The 11,095-nt window shown below is 38.8% G+C and overlaps 1 protein-coding gene across 3 annotated transcripts in view; it reads left to right on the top strand.

The window, feature by feature from the left end:
• Window positions 1-1,131: 1,131 nt before the first annotated feature.
• The window catches only part of LOC137247936 (clavesin-2-like), a 32,467-nt gene continuing 22,503 nt past the window's right edge, over window positions 1,132-11,095 (top strand). The window contains exons 1-2 of one of the 3 annotated variants that reach the window (XM_067778861.1): window positions 1,132-1,258; window positions 1,350-1,618. In XM_067778861.1, the coding sequence (XP_067634962.1) occupies window positions 1,534-1,618 (85 nt within the window). In that variant the 5' untranslated portion in view covers window positions 1,132-1,258; window positions 1,350-1,533. Of the gene's footprint in view, window positions 1,259-1,335; window positions 1,619-11,095 lie in introns of all 3 variants that reach the window. The other 2 variants (XM_067778862.1, XM_067778863.1) reach the window with 2 other exon arrangements.

Here is an 11,095-nt window from a genome sequence, read left to right as displayed (position 1 = left end):
TGTTAGAGTGTAAACAGTCCCTGGAGAGAATCGGGACAGGGAGAAGCATACATCTATATTGGATCCCAGGGCATATGGGAATAGATGGGAATGAAAAAGGGGATGAATTAGCTAAAAAGGGCGCATCCCTTGAAGCTTGCTCCGTAGACGTCCCAATTAGACTGGGCCAAATTAAGCGAAGACGAGAGGTGCACATGATCGACCAAGCAGGAATGGCGTGGGTTCAAGTGTGGGGCTGTAAAGTGTCGAACCTTAGACTAAATAAGTTGCTTATATCATTAAAAAGAGAGCACTGTAGACTCATGACGGGTATTGTGACTGGACACTGCCTTCTGGCGTCACATGCCTTTAAATCATGCTTGGTCAGTGATAGCAGATGTAGGAAGTGCGGGCTCGAGGAGGAAACGATCGAGCACGTTCTGCGCTCTTGCCCTGCGCTTGCCAGGCTAAGACTACAGCTATTAGGAGTGATACAGCTGTCAGATCTAGAAGCAGCAAGTGGCTTAAATCCTAGGAAGCTTCTAATATCTGCCAAAGAGGACGGAGTTATTTTATAACATAGGTCCTGGTTTTTGATTGGGTTTTTCAGTTTGGTCGTTAAAACAAACTTCTGGTAACACTACGGACTTATTCAGTCTATGTGAGGTCCTCATGGACCGGCCAGTTCAACCTAACCTAACCTATCAGCCAAACTCATTAATCTAAACAGAGAGGATATACGAACTATCACGGGACACTGTAGTCTACGTTGCACCTAAGTAAGTTAAATCTATCCGATATACAAATATCACTTTTGTGAGTTGGAGGATTAAACGCCGGTTCACATTCTCTGCGAAGGCTTCGCTTTGGCAAGTTAGATACTCTTGCATCTCGATGGCGTGACTCTTAATTCCTTCGTGATGATGGAGTAAAAAACGTGACGAGGTATCTAAATACATGAAGAGTCTCCACATACAGTAATAGGCCGAAAGGTCAAGCACAATAGATCTAAATAAAGGTCACAGAGCATCGAGGCCTAATAATCATAAAAACAATTACATTCCTGTCCATAACTACTAACACGATCGTTCGAGAGGCACTGTAGCCATATAACGGCCGTTGCTCCGAATTTGGCGGGCACAACAAAGCAAGCTGAACAGCTCAACCGCTTTGTTTAGTGAAGCGCCATGCCAAGTTTTATTTTTAACAGTTGTGCAACTGAACGCATAGAGTAAGCACGAAAGGAAAAGGCGGAGTACATACTACAAACAAAGGCAAGGTATTATTATTATATTTTACCACGTATAAAACGAAAGCAAATAGCAAAAAAAATATCTTGAAACTAATAATTTGAAGTTGGCGCAATTCAGCTCACTGCGAAATTGTTTTCCACAAGATGCAACACTGCGCGGAAAGTGAAAGCTAAAACACAAAATAAAGGAATCTTAAAGAACAAGCATTTGGCAGTTAACAAAGAAACTCAAGTACCTACATACCTGTTTAAAGAAATAAAAATTAATAAGCTTTATAAAGAAACTTAAATTTTTAAATAAAATGAAATTCGACGCGGAAGCGGAAGCACACATTAATGAACTTTACGAATGGTTTAAAGAAAATCCAAAATTACCTAAGGAAATAGGTTAGTATTTTCGCTGTAGTAGCGTGCATGTTAACTTATAATAAAGGAATACAGACATATGGACATGTATGTATGTACATAAGTGATGTAAGTGTAAGAACATATATTGTATATGTATACGTTCAATGTTAAAGCGGAACTCACTATTTTCAAGTTATTAAAATTCTTAAGCATTTTTTTATTATAAAAAGTAAAAGTGTTGTTGCTAATATTTTTCGTATTACGCGCTTCGTCTTTCGCGTTTCATTTATATTGATTTTTACATAATTTTTTGACAATAATAACAACTGTTCGCACATCAAATTTTTGGCACGTGCATTTTTTATAACGCGTCCATATTTGAAATGAAGTGTTAATAACCGTTACGTGCGCTGACAAAGTAATTACTCAATTAATTCAAATATAACAAATGCCAATTCCTAAAGCCAATTATTCTGACTTATTAACACCATTCGATTTAAAAAGTATAAATGTTTAATTGCGTTATGACAAATAAATAAAAATGCAACAGCAAAAGCAAGGAATAAAAGAAAATTTTTTAAGATCGCGGGTTCGAAACGAGCTGATATATTTTTTCTTAAATGAAATTAAATTAGAATAGAAGAAAGAAAAATTTAGAGAACTGTCAGAGCTCGTTGTATATATCCAGGGTTTGAAAATGCTGAAATAATTTTCAGTATTACAAAATTGCTTGAATTTAAATTTGAAAAATATTTCAGCAACAGAAAAAAGCAAAGCAAACAAATTAATTTTTTTCATTTTACTTCAGATATTACTTGAATGGAAGCAAGCTGTCGCCGTCAGCAGAAAAAAAACCTGAATATTGTACTGTGCTTGGAAGCTATAAGTATTTCATGATCAATTATTTTTAAGTAAACATATATTGCTAATAGAAAATGCTCGCAATATGTTTTGAATTCGAAATCAAACCAAGACAGCCTATAAAATTTTTGTGATTGTTGCAGCATATGTGTGACAAGAAAAAATTTAAATTTAGGTACATTCGGTTATTGAACACAAAAACAAAAACGTTTAAACAGCAATATATCGGCACTCTGATATTTGGGAATGTACCTAGCCTTTTGTAGCAATATAGGTGTATTACATATATGAGTAAACATTTTCCAGTTTTTTAACAGCCGAAATTCTGGTTTCGAACTACTTGCTGAAAATAAGTAAAAGTAAATTTTTTTACTATTTCAGCAGAAATATTTGATTTTCAAAGGGACATACAAACAATTGTACGATGTATTGATCATAATAGCCTTCATCTACGAGTAGGTATTTCTTGTTTTTATGCTATTTAAACTCCCAAGACATATATATACGCATGCTTCTACTGAAAAAAAAGACAAATACGTACGTACAAAGTCTGCACCTCCACCGGTAGCTTGGTATATGTACTGGAGTCATTCGGGGTTTTTTTCCGGGACCAAAGCATGGCGGCCACGGTGGTGTGATGGTAGCGTGCTCCGCCTACCACACCGTATGCCCTGGGTTCAAACCCCGGGCAAAGCAACATCAAAATTTTAGAAATAAGGTTTTTTCAATTAGAAGAAAATTTTTGTAAGCGGGGTCGCCCCTCGGCAGTGTATGGCAAGCGCTCCGGGTGTATTTCTGCCATGAAAAGCTCTCAGTGAAAACTCATCTGCCTTGCAGATGCCGTTCGGAGTCGGCATAAAACATGTAGGTCCCGTCCGGCCAATTTGTAGTGAAAATCAAGAGGAGCACGACGCAAATTGGAAGAGGAGCTCGGCCTTAGATCTCTTCGGAAGTTATCGCGCCTTACATTTATTTATTTTTTTAAAGCATGGCATTTCAATGTAGTTAAAATTTGTAATATAATGAGTAGCTCCTTGTGGAGAGACTGTCCTTCATTCGGTCCTAGAGACTAGTACTGCCGCATCTACCGAAGAAATACATATTTATAAAACGGGCACATATATGTCACATGCAAAACGCGATGTTTTATGCTAACCCCTAACACTTGTTGTTGACTCGATTCCTTTAAAACATGTATGGCCCCTTTCTGTTCACAACCAAGAGCGATTCACGCCGCCTTTAAGTGCACCTCCGTTGCTTCCTCATCTATTAGCACCAAGGCTGGTCTGATAGCCAGACAAAATTCTCGTTTGTTGCTAGCGCTAAAAGGCGCCTGAAGTTAAGAGATACAATCTCACAAGCTCGAAATGCCCGACCACCAACATTTCCGGCACAAATATTCATGTGAGATAAGATCATAAGATGACTCACACCGTGTGCACCGTATGTCAACGATAACGACACTCCCCGAAGGCTTTGGGGAGTGCTATCGATGTTGATGGTCCTTTGCCGGATATAGATCCGGTACGTTCCGGTAACAAAGCACCATTAAGGTACTAGCCCGACCACCTGGGGAACGAAATTGTAAAATATGTAATTCAAGTCATCATTACGAGGATATATCAATTAATCTTTAAGATTGCAGCTCTTCGTAAGTTACAGAGATATCTTATATGTATATGTTTGCATTTTTATACTCAGCGTGCTTTGCACACAGAGTATATTAACTTTGATTGGATAACGGTTGGTTGTACAGGTATAAAGGAATCGAGATAGATATAGACTTCCATATATCAAAATCATCAGTATCGAAAAAAAATTTTGATTGAGCCATGTCCGTCCGTCCGTCTGTACGTTAGCACGATAACTTGAGTAAATTTTGAGGTATCTTGATGAAATTTGGTATGTCGGTTCCTGGGCACTCATCTCAGATCGCTATTTAAAATGAACGATATCGGACTATAACCACACCCACTTTTCGAAATCGAAAAACGGAAAAAGTGGGATAATTCATTACCAAAGACGGATAAAGCGATGAAACTTGGTAGGTGGGTTAACCTTATGACGCAGAAGAGAAAACTTATAAAATTTTGGACAATGGGCGTGGCACCGCCCACTTTTAAAAGAAGGTAATTTAAAAGTTTTGCAAGCTGTAATTTGGCATTCGTTGAAGATATCATGATGAAATTTGGCACGAACGTACATAACTATATGTGTGCTAAATAAAAATTAGCAACATCGGATGACGAACACGCCCACTTTAAAAAAAGAAATTTTTTTAAAGTCAAATTTTTACAAAAAATTTAATATCTTTACAGTATATATGTAAATTATGTCAACATTCAACTCCAGTAATTATATGGTGCAACAAAATACAATAATAAAATAAAATTTCAAAATGGGCGTGGCTCCGCCTTTTTCATTTAATTTGTCTAGTCGAACAAAAATGTACCAATCCTTGTGAAATTTGGTAAGGGCATAGCTTCTATGACGGTATCTGTTTTCTGTGAAAATGTGCGAAATCGGTTGAAGCCACGCCCAGTTTTTATACACAGTCGACCGTCTGGCCTTCCGCTGGGCCGTTAACTCGATAACTTGAGCAAAAATCGATATATCTTTACTAAACTTAGTTCACGTACTTACCTGAACTCACCTTATCTTCGTATAATAATGGCCGAAATCTTCGATATCGAAAATTACGAAAAACAAAAAAAAACGCCATAATTCTATATCAAATATGAAAACAGGGATGAAACATGGTAATTGGATTGGTTTATTGACTCAAAATATAACTTTAGAAAAAACTTTGTAAAATAGGTGTGACACCTACCATATTAAGAAGAAGAAAATGAAAAAGTTCTGCAGGGCGAAATCAAAAGCCCTTGGAATCTTGGCAGGAATACTGTTCGCGGTATTACATATAAAAATAAACTAGCGGTACCCGACAGATGATGTTCTGGGTCACCCTGATCCACATTTTGGTCGATATCTCGAAAACGCCTTCACATATACAACTAAGGGCCCCTCCGTTTTAAAAACCTCATTAATACCTTTAATTTGATACCCATATCGTACAAACACATTCTAGAGTCACCCTGGTCCACCTTTATGGCGATATCCCGAAATGGCGTACACCTATAGAACTATGGCCCACTCCCTTTTAAAGTACTCTTTAATACCTTCCATTTGATACCCATGTCATACAAACACATTCCAGGGCTACCCTAGGTTCATTTTCCTACATGGCGATTTTTCCTTATTTTGTCTCCAAAGCTCTCACTTGAGTATGTAATGTTCGGTTACACCCGAACTTACTTGCTTACTTCTTATAGAGAAATTGGACGTAGTTGTCTGCCGATTGTATGTTTTTTTTTTTTTTTTGAGCACTTCCTCCTTGAATAGGAATATCTGAAGATATTGCTCCCGACTTGAAGGCAATAGCTCAATTAGGTATTTAAATATCGAAAAGTCAATTTACAGGATATATTTTACCGTGTGTGATGGTAGCGTGCCCCGCCTACCACACAGTATGCCCCAGGTTCACACCCCGGGCAAAGCAACATCAAAATTTTAGAAATAAGGTTTTTCAATTAAAAGAAATTTTGTCTAAGCGGTGTCGCCCCTCGGCAGTGTTTGGCAAGCGCTCCGGGTGTATTTCTGACATGAAAAGCTCTCAGTGAAAACTCATCTGCCTTGCAGATGCCGTTCGGAGTCGGCATAAAACATGTAGGTCCCGTCCGACCAATTTGTAGGGGAAATAAAGAGGAGCACGATGCAAATTGGAAGAGATCTCTTCGGAGGTTATCGCGCCTTACATTTATTTTTTTATTTTATTTTATATACATATAAAAACTCTGCGTGGCTATATACCGATTACGGCCACTTCTTGTAGGAACCTTAGTCGTATTCGAAAGTAGCGGCATGACAAATTTCATTACAACAATTAGCAACAAACGAGAATTTTGTCTGGCTATCAGACCAGCTTTGGTGCTAATAGATGCTGAAGGAACTGAGGTGCGCTTAAACGCGGCGTGAATCGCTCTTGGTTGTGCACAGAAAGGAGCCATACATGTTTTAAAGAAATCGCGTCGACAACAAGTATTAGGAGTTAGCCTAAAACATCGCGGATTGCATGTGACATATATGTGCCCGTTTTATAAATATGTATTTCTTCTGTAGACGCGGCAGTGCTAGTCTCTAGGACCAAATGGAGCTACCACAAGGAGAGACCACAAGGAGCTACTCATTGGATTACAAATTTTGAACGATCCGCGAGAAATTCAGTCATGCTACATTAAAATGCCATGCTTTGGTCCCGGAAAAAACCCCGACTGACTCCAGTACATATACCAAGCTACCAGTGGAGGTGAAGATTTTGTACGTACGTGTTTGTCTTTTTTTCAGTAGAAGCATGCGTACATACATATATGTTTCGGGGGTTAAAACAACATAAAAACAAGAAATACCTACTCGTAGATGAAGGCTATTACGATCAATACATCGTAAAATTGCTTGTATGTCCCTTTGAAAATCAAATATTTCTGCTGAAATAGTAAAACAAAATTTACTTTTACTTATTTTCAGCAAGTAGTTCGAAACCAGAATTTTGGCTGTTAAAAAACTGAAAAATGTTTACTTAAAAATAATTGATCACGAAATACTTATCACGGTGGGTTTTAAAAAATTTAAATTTTTCTGCCGACCAGCCGGGAAATTTTTCTGTGGGCTTATTCTAAGAGGTGCCTAGTGTCAAAAAAAGCCAACCGCGAAATCGCATATTCGGCGCTTTTTTTTGAAGTTTTTAATTTTTAAAATTTTGCAATTAAAGTTTTCATACGCGTTATTGATAGGCAAATCTATTTCAAAGCAATAATAATCATGTTTCTTTGCAAACAAATAATGTAAACAATTATTTTATGTAACGTTACATACAATGCAAACACTCATTTTAAACAAAATTTACAAAATAATGCATATTTTTGTTTGAAACCACAAAAGTTCGTTAATTAGCTTCTCCAGTTTATTTGAATCACAAATGGCAACTATTGTATTCGCAAACTGCTCTCAATAAACGACTAGATTATTCTGGATGAGATATTTTAACACTGTACTTAACCCATGTCTTTTTAAAATCTGCATTGCTCGCTCCAAAAAGCGAGTCCTTTTCCATGGTTTGAACAAAAGTAAAGCACGTGTTCAATTACAGCATGAACTTTAGGTGTACTACTAATTTTCATGTCCTCATAACTTGATTTAAATTTATTAATATTGTAACGAATTTGCTTGCAAATCTTCTTATTTGCAATCCTCTGCTAAGTTCGAATCACTAAACTGTTGAATAAATAACTCTAATATTGAAAATGGAAAAATGGCCTTTATTAAAATACTTCACAATAACACTCAAACTGTGCAACGAATAGCTTAATAACCAAACTGATAGCTTAAAGGAAACTGACTTTCAAAATAATAGTGCTATTGCTCGCTAGATATCGTCTTACTCGTAACTGCTTGACAATTCAAATCAAACTGAATTACTTCTTACTCGCCTGCACTGCTTTTATAGTTTACGCTGCATACTTCTAGGCTCTTCGATTTCCAGAAGTTACTAGTTGTTTCGGCTACAAAATCGCCAGCCACAACTACGTGCACAAATTATTGCCCTCTCTTGTGACCACTGAGATAAGATATATGCATGTATTTGTGCATTGCCGCTCAGATGTTCGTATACGTACATATGTGTAGACGCAATTATTTATTCGTTTATGTAGATACATAATGATTGAATTATTGATGTGCATTCACGTCACTGGTTAGCATCGGCTTAGAGACGATAGCATCGCTCAGTGCTGCTAACATTCGTTACACTGCCCTCCACCTAAGTCTGATCGTCCCGATCAGACAAATCTCTCGATCTAAACGCCGCTAGCATCTCCAAATGAACCACCTTTCTATTTCGTGGTTTCCCAATGGTTTGTATGCGGTAGATGGAATTACTGATCTTCTTCACAACCTTGTACGGGCCTTCCCAAATGCACCGAATTTTGGCTGGAACACCTTTCCGCCGGAGAGGGTTGTTTAACAGTACCAAATCTCCCTCCAAGAACCCTTCCGAATTATTGTTCTCATTGTACCTGCGTTTGATCTTACTACTCATTATCCTTAGTCGTTTCCTCACACTCTGTTGTTTGACCAATGAACTACTTCGCAGAGCTTGCGCTTGACGGATTGGCTTGACAGTATCGTTCCGTCGTTTCCCAACAGAAGTGCGCGATGGCTTGAAACCACCCTTGCATGCTTCCTGCAAAATTCTTGCAGTCGTTTTAGTGCGTCCATTAGGGTTTGTCAATGCCGGTGTTTTTGTCGCAGGTACTTTTTTTCGCTTTGTTTGGCCCATTCGTTTCATCAACCTTTACCTTTGACTTTCGTGGCCTTTGTTGACTTTTCTCCACCAGTACTCGATTACTGCTGAAACCTTTTTCCAAACTGAAGTTAATTGGCACATCCTGGTTCTTATAAAGCATCACCCTTTTCTGCATATCGATCTTGATGTCATGGTCAACCAAGAAGTCCACTCCCAATATGACTTCATCAACGATCTCCGCCACAACGAATTTGTGTAAAACCATGACCTTCCCAATCAGTACTTCACATATCACTTCTCCCTGGACTTGGTTATACTCGCCTGTGACCGTACGCAACCTTGCTCCAGGTAACGGTTTAACTCTCCTGTTGACTAATTCAGATCGAATCAAGGAATGAGATGCGCCCGTATCTACAGTCAGTACACGCTCCTCGCCATCGACATTGCCTCTGACGGTAAGACTGCTCGATTTTCTACCAATTTGCAACACAGATATCATAGGACATTCAATAGCCGGGGCAAGTTTTCGTTCTTTACATTCGACACGCTCTTGCTCATCTCCTCCAGCTTTGCGATTACGCCCACCCACATTGTTGGAATATTAAGGCCAAGATCGCAATGACGTGCAATGTGACCGGACTTCCCGCATTTGAAGCATTTGATAACTTTTTCACTCCGCTTTTGCGATCCTTTCAGCGCCTCCAATATTGCGTCTACCCACTCTGGCCTTTCTACTTCCACACAGCGTGCTTTGAAAACTGGCTTACACAGAAGCGACGCTGTTTCCTGAATCAGGGCTTGTGACTCCGTTTCTGCGAATGTTGGCTTTGGGTTTGCGTATGTAGCCCGCTTCGTTTCCACATCCCTTATGCCATTTATAAAGCTCTGAATCTTCACTCTTTCCGTGTATTCCACAGGTGCATCCGCATTTGAAAGATGAGCCAATCTTTCAATGTCCGAAGCAAACTCCTGCAAAGTCTCGTTAGCTTTTTGGTAGCGGTTTTGCAATTCTATTTGAAATATCTGTTTCCTGTGTTCGCTTCCGTATCGCCGTTCCATAGCAGCCATCAATGCGTCATAGTTGTTCCGCTCTCCTTCGGGAATCGTCTGTAGGATTTCGGCTGCTGGCCCTTTCAATGCCACGAACAGAGCTGCAACTTTATCTTCAGCATTCCAGTTGTTAGCTGCCGACGTCTTCTCAAATTGTAGCTTAAAGACCTGGAAAGGAACAGAACCGTCAAAGGATGGTGTTTTTACCTTTGGATTGCTTGCTGAAACAGCTGGGCGGTTTAATTGCAACTCTTGTATACGACCTCTCAAAGCATCCACCTCGGCTTCGATTTTTTCCTCAAACTGCGTTATTTTCTCGTCCATACGTGCTTCGAGTTTTGATGATATACGCGCCTCTTGCGCTTCGAGTTGTACTGTTATGCGTGCCTCTTGTTCTTTCAGTTGTGTCTCCATCTTTGATGTAATCTGTGTCGACATTTCTACCATACGCGTTTCTTGTGCTTCAATCTTCGATGTAATCTGTGTCGACATTTCTGACATACGTGTTTCTTGTGCTTCTAGTTGGGATGATATATGTGACGACATCGATGATACTGTCGATGTTTGAGCAGCTATTGCAGCCAATATCATGTTCAAGTCTGTGCTAGTAACTGTCTGCGATGTTTCATTTTTCTCTTCAAGTTTTGTTGTTGTCTCGTCCCCATCAGGATAAAAGGCATACTCGTCCACATCAATTCCTTGCGACTCCATTACCTCTCGTAGCCGTGCTTGAAGTTCGATCTTATTGCCGGTTGTATTTAATCCACGGTTCTCCAACTCCTTTTTCAGTTGCTGGATCTTCAATTCACTGAACTTTGCCATGTCCAAGTTGTATTCCCAATCTTCGGAATTTATTCAACAATTCCTCTTCTGACACCAATTGTAACGAATTTGCTTGCAAATCTTCTTATTTGCAATATTCTGCTAAGTTCGAATCACTAAACTGTTGAATAAATAACTCTAATATTGAAAATGGAAAAATGGCCTTTATTAAAATACTTCACAATAACACTCAAACTGTGCAACGAATAGCTTAATAACCAAACTGATAGCTTAAAGGAAACTGACTTTCAAAATAATAGTGCTATTGCTCGCTAGATATCGTCTTACTCGTAACTGCTTGACAATTCAAATCAAACTGAATTACTTCTTACTCGCCTGCAGTGCTTTTATAGTTTACGCTGCATACTTCTAGGCTCTTTGATTTCCAGAAGTTACTAGTTGTTTCGGCTACAAAATCGCCA

This window comes from Eurosta solidaginis, chromosome 4 (assembly GCF_040869045.1).
Source record: "Eurosta solidaginis isolate ZX-2024a chromosome 4, ASM4086904v1, whole genome shotgun sequence".
Lineage (NCBI taxonomy): Eukaryota > Metazoa > Arthropoda > Insecta > Diptera > Tephritidae > Eurosta > Eurosta solidaginis.
The sequence above is the reverse complement of the archived record's forward strand: the minus strand, read 5'-3'. Positions and strand labels throughout refer to the sequence as shown.